At 45.6% G+C, this 10,485-nt stretch overlaps 1 protein-coding gene across 1 annotated transcript; it reads left to right on the forward strand.

Annotated features, from left to right (window-relative positions):
• The first annotated feature begins 1,623 nt into the window (after window positions 1-1,623).
• LOC110453433 (zinc finger protein 708-like) lies at window positions 1,624-6,347 on the forward strand. The gene is made up of 2 exons (XM_021502376.1): window positions 1,624-1,840; window positions 5,959-6,347. Exons 1-2 carry the CDS (start codon window positions 1,624-1,626, stop codon window positions 6,345-6,347), a joined length of 606 nt encoding a protein of 201 aa, XP_021358051.1.
• Window positions 6,348-10,485: the final 4,138 nt, after the last annotated feature.

Below are 10,485 nucleotides of genomic sequence, written 5' to 3' on the forward strand. Positions count from 1 at the left end.
GTACCACGGTGGTCCAATGTCGGGTAATGGTGTTAGTACAACAGTGGCCAGAAGTCAGGTACAGTGGTCAGTACCACGGTGGTCCAATATCAGGTACTGACGTCAGTATAACAGTGGTCCAATGTCGACTACGGACGTCAATACCACGGTGGTCCAATGTCGTTTATACACTTCAGTACCTCGGTGGTCCAATGTCGGGTACGGAGGTCAGTAACCTGGTGATTCAATGTCAGGTACAGACATCATTACAACAGTGGCTTGAAGTCAGGAACAGAGGTCAGTACCACGGTGATCCAATGTCGGGTACGGACGTCAGTAGCCTGGTGGTCCAATGTCAGGTACAGACGTCAGTACTTCAGTGGCCAGAAGTCAGGTACAGTGGTCAGTACCACGGTGATCCAATGTCGGGTACGGACGTCAGTACCACGGTGGTCGAATGTCGGGTAGGGATGCAGTACCCTGGTGGTTCAATGTCGGGTACGGGCGTCAGTACAACAGTGGCCAGAAGTCAGGTACGGACGTCAGTACCACGGTGGTCCAATGTCGTTGATAAACTTCAGTACCTCGGTGGTCCAATGTCGGGTAGAGAGGTCAGTAGCCTGATGGTCCAATGTCAGGTACAGACGTCAGTACATCAGTGGCCAGAAGTCAGGTACAGGTGTCAGTACCACGTTAATCCAATGTCTTGTACGGACGTTAGTACCACGGTGGTCCAATGTAAGGTACGGACGTCTGTACAATATTGGCCAGAAGTCAGGTACAGAGGTCAGTACCACGGTGATCCAATATCGGGTACGGAAGTCAGTACCATGGGTCCAATGCCGGGTATTGACGTCAGTACCACGGTGGTCCAATCTCGGGTAATGGCCTCAGTACAACAGTGGTCAGAAGTCAGATACAGTGGTCAATACCACGGCGATACAATGTCGGGTACGGACGTCAGTACCACGGTGGTCCAATGTCAGGTACAGACATCATTACAACAGTGGCTAGAAGTCAGGAACTGAGGTCAGTACCACGGTTATCCAATGTCGGGTACGGACGTCAGTAGCCTGGTGGTCCAATGTCGGGTACAGACGTCAGTACATCAGTGGCCAGAAGTCAGGTACAGATGTCAGTACCACGTTAATCCAATGTCTGGTACGGACGTTAGTACCACGGTGGTCCAATGTCGGGTAGGGACGTCAGTACCCTGGTGGTCCAATGTAAGGTACGGACGTCAGTACAATAGTGGCAAGAAGTCAGGTACAGAGGTCAGTACCACGGTCATCCAATGTCGATTACGGACGTCAGTATCACGGTGGTCCAAAGTCGGATAGGGACGTCAGTACAACAGTGGCCATAAGTCAGGTACAGAGGTCAGTACCACGGTGATCCAATGTCGGGTACGGACGTCAATACCACGGTGGTCCAATGTCGTTTATACACTTCAGTACCTCGGTAGTCCAATATCAGGTGCGGACGTCTGTACAACAATGGTCCAATGTCGGGTACGAACGACAGTACCACGGTGGTCCAATGCCGGGTAGGGTTGTCAGTACCACGGTGGTCCAATTTCGGGTACGGACGTCATTGCCACGGTGGTCCAATGTCGGGTAGGGACGTCAGTACTACAGTGGTCCAATGTCAGGAACGGGCGTCAGTACAACAGTGGCCATAAGTCAGGTACGGAGGTCAGTACCACGGTCATCCAATGTCGATTACGGACCTCAGTATCACGGTGGTACAATGTCGGATAGGGACGTCAGTACTACAGTGGTCCAATGTCAGGAACGGGCGTCAGTACAACAGTGGCCAGAAGTCAGGTATGGACGTCAGCACCACGGTGATCCAATGTCGGGTACGGACGTCAATTCCTCGGTGGTCCAATGTCGGGTAGGGACGTCAGTACTACAGTGGTCCAATGTAGTACATCAGTGGCCAGAAGTCAGGTACAGATGTCAGTACCACGTTAATCCAATGTCTGGTACGGACGTTAGAACCACGGTGGTCCAATGTCGGGTAGGGACGTCAGTACCCGGGTGGTCCAATGTAAGGTACGGACGTCAGTACAATAGTGGCCAGAAGTCAGGTACAGAGGTCAGTACCACGGTGATACAATGTCGGGTAATGGCGTCAGTACAACAGTGGCCAGAAGTCAGGTACAGTGGTCAATACCACGGCGATACAATGTCGGGTACGGACGTCAGTACTACGGTAGTCCAACATCAAGTGCGGACGTCTGTACAACAATAGTCAAATGTCGGGTACGAACGACAGTACTACGGTGGTCCAATGTCGGGTAGGGACGTCAGAATCATGGTGGTCCAATGTCGGGTAGGGACGTCAGTACTACAGTGGTCCAATGTCAGGAACGGGCGTCAGTACAACATGGGCCATAAGTCAGGTACAGAGGTCAGTACCACGGTCATCCAATGTCGATTACGGACGTCAGTATCACGGTGGTCCAATGTCGGATAGGGACGTCAGTACTACAGTGGTCCAATGTCAGGTACGGGCGTCAGTACAACACTGGCCATAAGTCAGGTACATAGGTCTCCAATGTCGGGTACGGACGTCAATACCACGGTGGTCCAATGTCGTTTATACACTTCAGTACCTCGTTGGTCCAATGTCGGGTACGGAGGTCAGTAACCCGGTGATCCAATGTCAGCTACAGACATCAGTACAACAGTGGCTAGAAGTCAAGAACTGAGGTCAGTACCACGGTGATCAAATGTCGGGTAGGGACGTCAATACCACGGATGTCCAATGTCGGGTAATGGCGTCAGTACAACAGTGGTCCAATGTCAGGTACAGTGGTCAGTACCAAGGTGGTCCAATATCAGGTACTGACGACAGTACAACAGTGGGACAATGTCGGGTACGGACGTCATTACCACCGTGGTCCAATGTCGGGTACGGACGTCAGTATAACAGTGGCCATAAGTCAGGTACAGAGTTCAGTACCACGGTGGTCCAATGTCGGGTACAGACGTCAGTACTTTGTTGGTCCAATGTCGGGTACGGACGTCAGTACCACGCTGGTCCAATGTCAGGTAGTGACGTGAGTACCACGATGGTCCAATGTCGGGTACGGGCGTCAGTACAACAGTGGCCAGAAGTCAGGTCCAGAGGTCTGTACCACTGTGATCCAATGTCGGGTACGGACGTCAATACCACGGTGGTCCAATGTCGGGTACGGACGTCAGTACTACGGTGGTCCAATGTCGATTATTATCTTCAGTACCTCGGTGGTTCAATGTCGCGTACGGACGTCAGTACCACGGTGGTCGTATGTCGATGATAATCTTCAGTACCTCGGTGGTCCAATGTAGGGTAGGGACGTCAGTACCACGGTGGTCCAATGTCTGGTTCGGTGTCAATACAACAGTGGTCCAATGTCGGGTTCGGGCGTCAGTACAATAGTGGCCACAAGTCAGGTACGGACGTCAGTACCACGGTGATCCAATGTCGGGTACGGACGTCAGTACCACGGTGGTCCAATGTCGATTATAATCTTCAGTACCTCGGTGGTTCAATGTCGCGTACGGACGTCAGTACCACGTTGGTCCAATGTCGATGATAATCTTCAGTACGTCGGTGGTCCAATGTAGGGTAGGGACGTCAGTACCACGGTGGTCTATTGTCGGGTACGGGCGTCAGTACAATAGTGGCCACAAGACAGGTACGGACGTCAGTACCACGGTGGTCAAATGTCGGGTAGGAACGTCAGTAGCACGTTGTTTCAATGTCAGGTACGGACGTCAGCACAGCAGTTGCCAGAACTCATGTACAGAGGTCAGTACCAAGGTGATCCGATGTCGAGTACGAACGTCAGTATCACGGTTGTCCAATGTCGGATAGGGACGTCAGTACTACAGTGGTCCAATGTCAGGTACGGACGTCAGTACCACGGTGGTCTAATGTCGTGTAGGGACGTGAGTACAACAGTGGCCAGAAGTCAGGTACAGAGGTCAGTACCACGGTGATCCCATGTCGGGTACGGACGTCAGTACCTCGGTGGTCCAATGTCGGATAGGGACGTCAGTACTACAGTGGTCCAATGTCGTTTATAAACTTCAGTACCTCGGTGGTCCAATGTCGGGTACCCTTCCCTTCCCATCTCCAACAACTATCGTATACTAATGCTCACAAACTAATTATAAAAGTCAGAACAGCGAACAGTTACAGACGAAAGCTAAAGGAAAGTTTTATATGAAAGAGAACATTGGTACTGAAGAAAGGTTTTCCACAAAGTGCAAAGACTGGATACGGTTACAAGAATGGACGCCAAAAACAAGATTAACTAGCACCTGCATGACATTAACCACTCACCAATAACTCACATTCCGGCGTAGGGGACTATAAACGGTGTCCCCGTTTAGGAAGGTCAAACCTGCACGTAAAAAATCCCTCTTTTTATTGTCGAAAGAGTAGGCGCGTTAACGCCGGCACAGAGGATAGGGATAGATTAGATTACCTTTATTTTCGACGATTCGAAGGGCTTCCAAAATATAGGAACAAAACAAAACACAAAATAGAGTAGGATATAAGTAAAGGACAGCCTGGATACGGTACGCCCTCCAACGCCATGATATGATACGATCGGTGATCTCCCCATCCATTTTTTATATAATAAAAATTCCAATAAGACACATATATTATAAGCCCAACAACTTATAGACCCCCATATGATCAGCTACTAACAAACAATTATCTTTATTTTTATTTTTATTTTTTTCTCTCTTTTCTTAAAGAGACATACACCAAAGAACTAAGGGTAAACATCCGCATACATCATAGGGACCCCTCATATAATCTCAAACTCCGGCCATGCCTGACAAAGAAACAAAGTACTGTACCTAACGGAAGCAGAGACGTTTCTCTACTGTCGGGCACAACCGACAGTAAGAGACCCGAGGTACATAACAAATATAATATATATACCTCCCTATAAGAACAGGAATATGTGCAATAAATACACTTTAAAAATGAACAAATAATTTTATTTGTTATGTACATATATACATTAATATAAGCCACATTGGCCAATTTCGAATCCCCTCAACGACACAAATACATTAGTAATAATCAACAACCAAAGCTACATCATCCGGCGCGATAAACCATTTCGGACCAAGGAGTCGTCTCCAAAGTACATCATAATATAAGGAAAGAATAGAATAGACGACTCCAAACCAACCCCCGAGGGAAGGCAACTTCCCTCACGCCGACAGAACACTGACTTCCGTCAGTGAGATGAAACCCGTAAGGGCGGATTCATGTAGGCGCGAAACCCGTCATCCACCCATCCATCCATCCATACGAGCTAATATTCATTCTAAAGCAGACACTTGAACGAGTAGGATCTAAACCTTCAGCGATAATCAGCATTGAAAAAGGTAAATATTAACCAATTATTAGCCATACATGTTGAAATAATGTAGGAATACAAGTTGTAAAGTCTGAGGTGTTTGTCACGCATGAATTGGGTGTACTGGATTAGGGCTGTGTCACAAGTCCACAACGGAAAGAGGGCGTTATAAAGTGACATGTCCCCGCGATATCCAGGAACATCTTTCCGGCCAATAGTTCATTTAGACCCATCGGGTGATGCTCCATTACTGGTGACAGTAGCGTTGATTGTCTTCGTACGAACACCTTAGGACCCTCGGTCCTTTAATCAGTAACTCTTGTAGAAACGATAAAGATGGTGTTATATGCCCGTTATGCCCAGGAAAACGACCCACTGAAAAAAACACGTCTGCATGCTTCAAAATCTATCATATGTCAGACAAAAAATACGCCAATATTTTGCAAAATGAATTAACCAATCAAATGATCGGAATGCAGACAGTGAATAGAAAGGTTATAAATACGGGAGTGAAACCGACAAAATTTAATTCTGACTAAGACATCTCGAGCAGGGCACGTCGCCAGATATTGTTCTAATTAATGTTAATATTATTATTGCAGAAACAATGGAAAAAAGAAAAACTCAGATGAATGAATCAACTCAGCCTAAAAAGGGGAAATGGTCTTGTCCACATTGTGACAAATCATTTGAGCACAAAAAGACACTTACGAGACACATTGCAGAATACGGAGATAGAAGGTGGAAATGTGACGTGTGTAACAAAGAGTTTGGAAGGAAAGATCGGCTTACAAGGCATAAGAAAGTCCACGGGGAACCACTGCATTTGTGTTGTGGAAAATATTTCTGGAGGACTGACAAATACAGCGAATATTTAAAATCACACGAGAGCAATCAACAAGGAGGAGGCATAGACGAAAACAGAGACAGAGACAAAGAAAACAATCAACCGCCAATGAATGCATCTACCAATCAAGCTTTGAACGATTAGGACCGCCAAACTAGCCCCAACGTGGACGAAGATAAACAATGTACAGAGGAAGCACTCGGTGGATCCTTCCAAGTTTTCACCATTCCAGCCGAAGGGTTACTTAAATTAGACGTCACAACTTTCCTTCATCAACAGTACGATACAATAAAGAAGAAAATAGATAGCGTTGTTGTCCGGGGAGGTGTAAAATGGTACTTATCCATTCAAGTGCAGTTTTCTAAACCAAATGGAGAGACCGTATCTAACGAGTCACACCCCATTTCCGTGGAAAATGTCAGATAACTTTAAAGTCATCTGACATCGACGAAAGTATGCGGGAATCTATCCGGAAGATTCAGAATTCTTTCATGGAATACCAGCGACAGGGTAGTAATTGGACATTGGACAATGTGCTTCAAATACAGATACACTTTGCCCGATACAAGCTTCTCAAAGGATCTAGTTATATTTCCCTACCGGTCAAGTTGAGGTCTAAGCATGCCATCATCAACGTCCAAAACAAGGACAAAAAATGTTTCATGTGGTCGATTCTAGCTGAATTACACCCAGTCAAAAGAGATTCCCACCGTGTTACTAAATACATAGATCACCGCCGCGAGTTGAACTTTGATGGTATTTCCTTCCCCGTCAAGGTAGCCGACATCAGTAAGTTCGAAACACAACAATATCACTGTCAACGTCTTGGGATATGAGAAGGGGTCCTTATTTCCAATCCCCGTGACTAAGCAAAGATTTGACTTACACGTAGATTTACTGCTGATTTCAGATGGACGCAAGTCCCACTACTGCTGGATCAAGAACGTGAATGGGCCCCTATATGATCAGTATACCCACGGGCATAGATACTACCACTGTATGTATTGCCTGCATAGGGTGTATGGACTTCATCGAAAGCTTCCAGTTTATGGAAACATCACTGGAGAAACTGATCGCAAATTTATCAGCTGAAGGGAAGGAGAAATTTGAACAGATGACACGACATTTTGGTGATGAGAAAATCGAGCTCCTTTTAAAAAACCAGGTGTATCCCTACGACTACTTCGATGGTCCACACAGATTTCAAGAAACCAAATTACCATCACAAGAAGCATTTCGCAGTAGTCTAACTGGAGAAGATGTATCCGATGAAAAGTACCATCATGCTTGCAAAGTCTGGAAACAATTCAACATACTAAATCTCGGTGAATATTCCGACCGTTATGTCATGACAGATGTTCTGTGTCTTGCTGATGTGTTCGAGAATTTCCGAAATATATGTTTGGAATTGTATGGGCTCGATGCAGCTCATTTTTACACCGCCCCTGGATTAGCATGGCAAGCAGCGCTAAAAATGACCAATGTTAGAACTGCTAACCGTCATCGATCAGCACTTATTTATTGAGAAAGGCTTGCGAGGAGGCATATCGATGATTAGTCATAGATTTGCCGAGGCCAACAATCCATACGTCCCCGGACACGACAAAACCAAAGACCAACAGAATACATCACTTATTTAGACGCCAATAACTTATATGGCTGGGCCATGTCGCAACCTCTCCCTACCCATGACTTCACCTGGCTTACCGATGCTGAAAAGGACACGCTTGATATCACAACAGTTTCTGATGATGCGACAGATGGAAATATATTGGAAGTGGATCTAGAGTATCCTCCAGAACTCCACGACCTACACAATGAATATCCCCTGGCCCCGGAACGAGTAACCGTGACGAAAGACGAGTTGTCTGACTACAGCAAGACCTTCTGGCGGAGGCTGGCAGACTGTGGAAAGCCACACGATGATGAAAAGCTTCGCGACTGTCTGGATCATTACAATTCCGCAGCAAAACTCGTACCCAATCTCAGAAACAAGGAAAAGTATGTCTTACATTATAGGAACTTGAAACAGTACCTCTCATTGGGGATGCGTTTGACCATGGTTCACAGAGTGTTAACATTCAAGCAGTCGCCTTGGCTGAAGTCTTATACTGATTATAACACGGAAAGAAGGAAACTATCTCGAAACAATTTCGAGAAAGATTTCTACAAGTTGATGAACAATAGCGTTTCCGGGAAGACTATGGAAAATTTGAGGAAATGAATGGATGTCAAACTGGTCAACAGTGAGAAGAAGGCCATGAAATTAACATGTAAAGCCACATTCCACGAGTTCAGGATATTTACAGAGGATTTGGTCGGTGTCCACATGCTTAAATCGAAACTTTATTTGAACCGACCCATCTACGTCGGATTCTCCAACCTGTACATCTCCAAAACTCTGATGTAAGATTTCCATTACAACTATATCAAGCGGAAATTTGAATCTTCTGCCCGTCTTCTCTTTACCGATACTGACAGTCTAGCATATACCATTCAGACTGAGGACTTCGACACATCGGAGTACACGAAAGACAGCCCCCTCTACAATACCAAAAACAAGAAGGTACTGGGTAAAATGAAGGACGAAACTCATGGCAACGCGATCCATGCCTTTGTTGGACTCAAAGAAGGCGAAAGGCATCAAGAAATATGTTATTGAAAAACACACCCGTTTCGAGCAATACAAGGAATGTCTTCTCCAAAAGAAGGTGATCATGTCTTACATGAATCAGATTAGAAGTTACAAGCATCAACTCTATAACATATCACTGACCAAAATGGGTTTGTCACCATTCGACGACAAGCGATATTTGCTCGACGATGGGATCACTAGCTATGCATATGGCCATTGGAGAATAGCAAGTTAGGAGAGTGAACTACCCTAGAAAGGTCAAATTTCAAGACCCCGTGTTATGGGAAAGGGTGTACCATCGACACAGATCACCCTAGTACCGTATTGTGGGTGGTAGACGACTCTCAGTATTGTAAATAAATATATTGTCCATTTTAGAGTAGACTTGATACAGGCAGACACAAGATGGTTCCCTGACTTGTGTACTGTCTCATTGACAGGGACTATAAATGTTGATTAATTGTCAAAGTTGTCGAATTATATGTTTACCCACAATGCATCATATAGGGTATAAATAGAGGATTCGACTGAAAACTTCTCATTTCATACCTGGACACCGAAGAGTACACATCGATATGAAGTACCAGTGTCATATTTGCTTGAGTGAATAAATCTGGCCACATGATTTAAAACGTCACGTAAGACACAGACAACAGGAAGGACAGCCGTCCTACCATGGGGATGGAGTCACGAAGCAGCAGCAACAACAACAACAACAACTACAGCAGCAGCAGCAACCATCCTACATAGACATTATGAAGCAGCCGGTACATGCTGTATTTACCCAGCAGCAGCAGCAGCAGCAGCAGGATTTCGTTTTTAAACACCCCTTCACTGCAAATGTATCGGGACCCACGTCCCGTGGAAAGAGTTACTTTGTCAAGTTACTGCTACAAAGCTGCTTGACCAAAATATCACCTCCTCCACAAAGGATTGTATGGCTCTACAAACGATGGCAGCCCCTCTATGACGTTATCAAGTATCACCGTTGGTTACATGACGTCATCAATATTTGTATAGTCAACAATTTTAGTGACGTCATAAATAAACAAGCATAGTGACGTCACAAACAATACCAAGACAAATAGCGTGTTCCATTTAGTGGAACGTTCCGGTTGTTCCGGTACGTACCATCCGTTCCGTTAAATGGAATGCGACGTTCCGCCGAAACGAACCGGTTCGTCGAGAACGTTTCATTTGAGGGTACCAAGTTGGATCCAATATGGCCGTCAATGAAAGATTTCCAAATCCAATGTCCAGCAAATGCGATATATATGTATGCATAATATGCTAAACACTATTTCAGCTGTTCCATATAATTTACTTACATGTACTTCAACTGCGAAAATCTTAATTGTTTTGCAGTTTTTTCGACTGAATCGTTCAGGTTACATCCGGAAAATATGTTATTTCGTCAGCAAACACAGCAAAATAGACAGCAGATGATAAGAATGATCAAAATTTAAAGTACTTTCAGTGCGCTTCGTGTCAAATGAATCACAAGTGCTTAAAAGTTGTTGATCTAATAGCCAGCAGACGATCGCGACAGCTGCAGACTCTTCTCGCGCAGACCCAGCGTCTGACAAAAATTGACACTGACAGCCATGGAGAATTTCAGGCGACTTACACTGAAGGGGACCAATGGGA

The sequence above is a fragment of the Mizuhopecten yessoensis genome, unplaced genomic scaffold (genome assembly GCF_002113885.1).
Source record: "Mizuhopecten yessoensis strain PY_sf001 unplaced genomic scaffold, ASM211388v2 scaffold7285, whole genome shotgun sequence".
Lineage (NCBI taxonomy): Eukaryota > Metazoa > Mollusca > Bivalvia > Pectinida > Pectinidae > Mizuhopecten > Mizuhopecten yessoensis.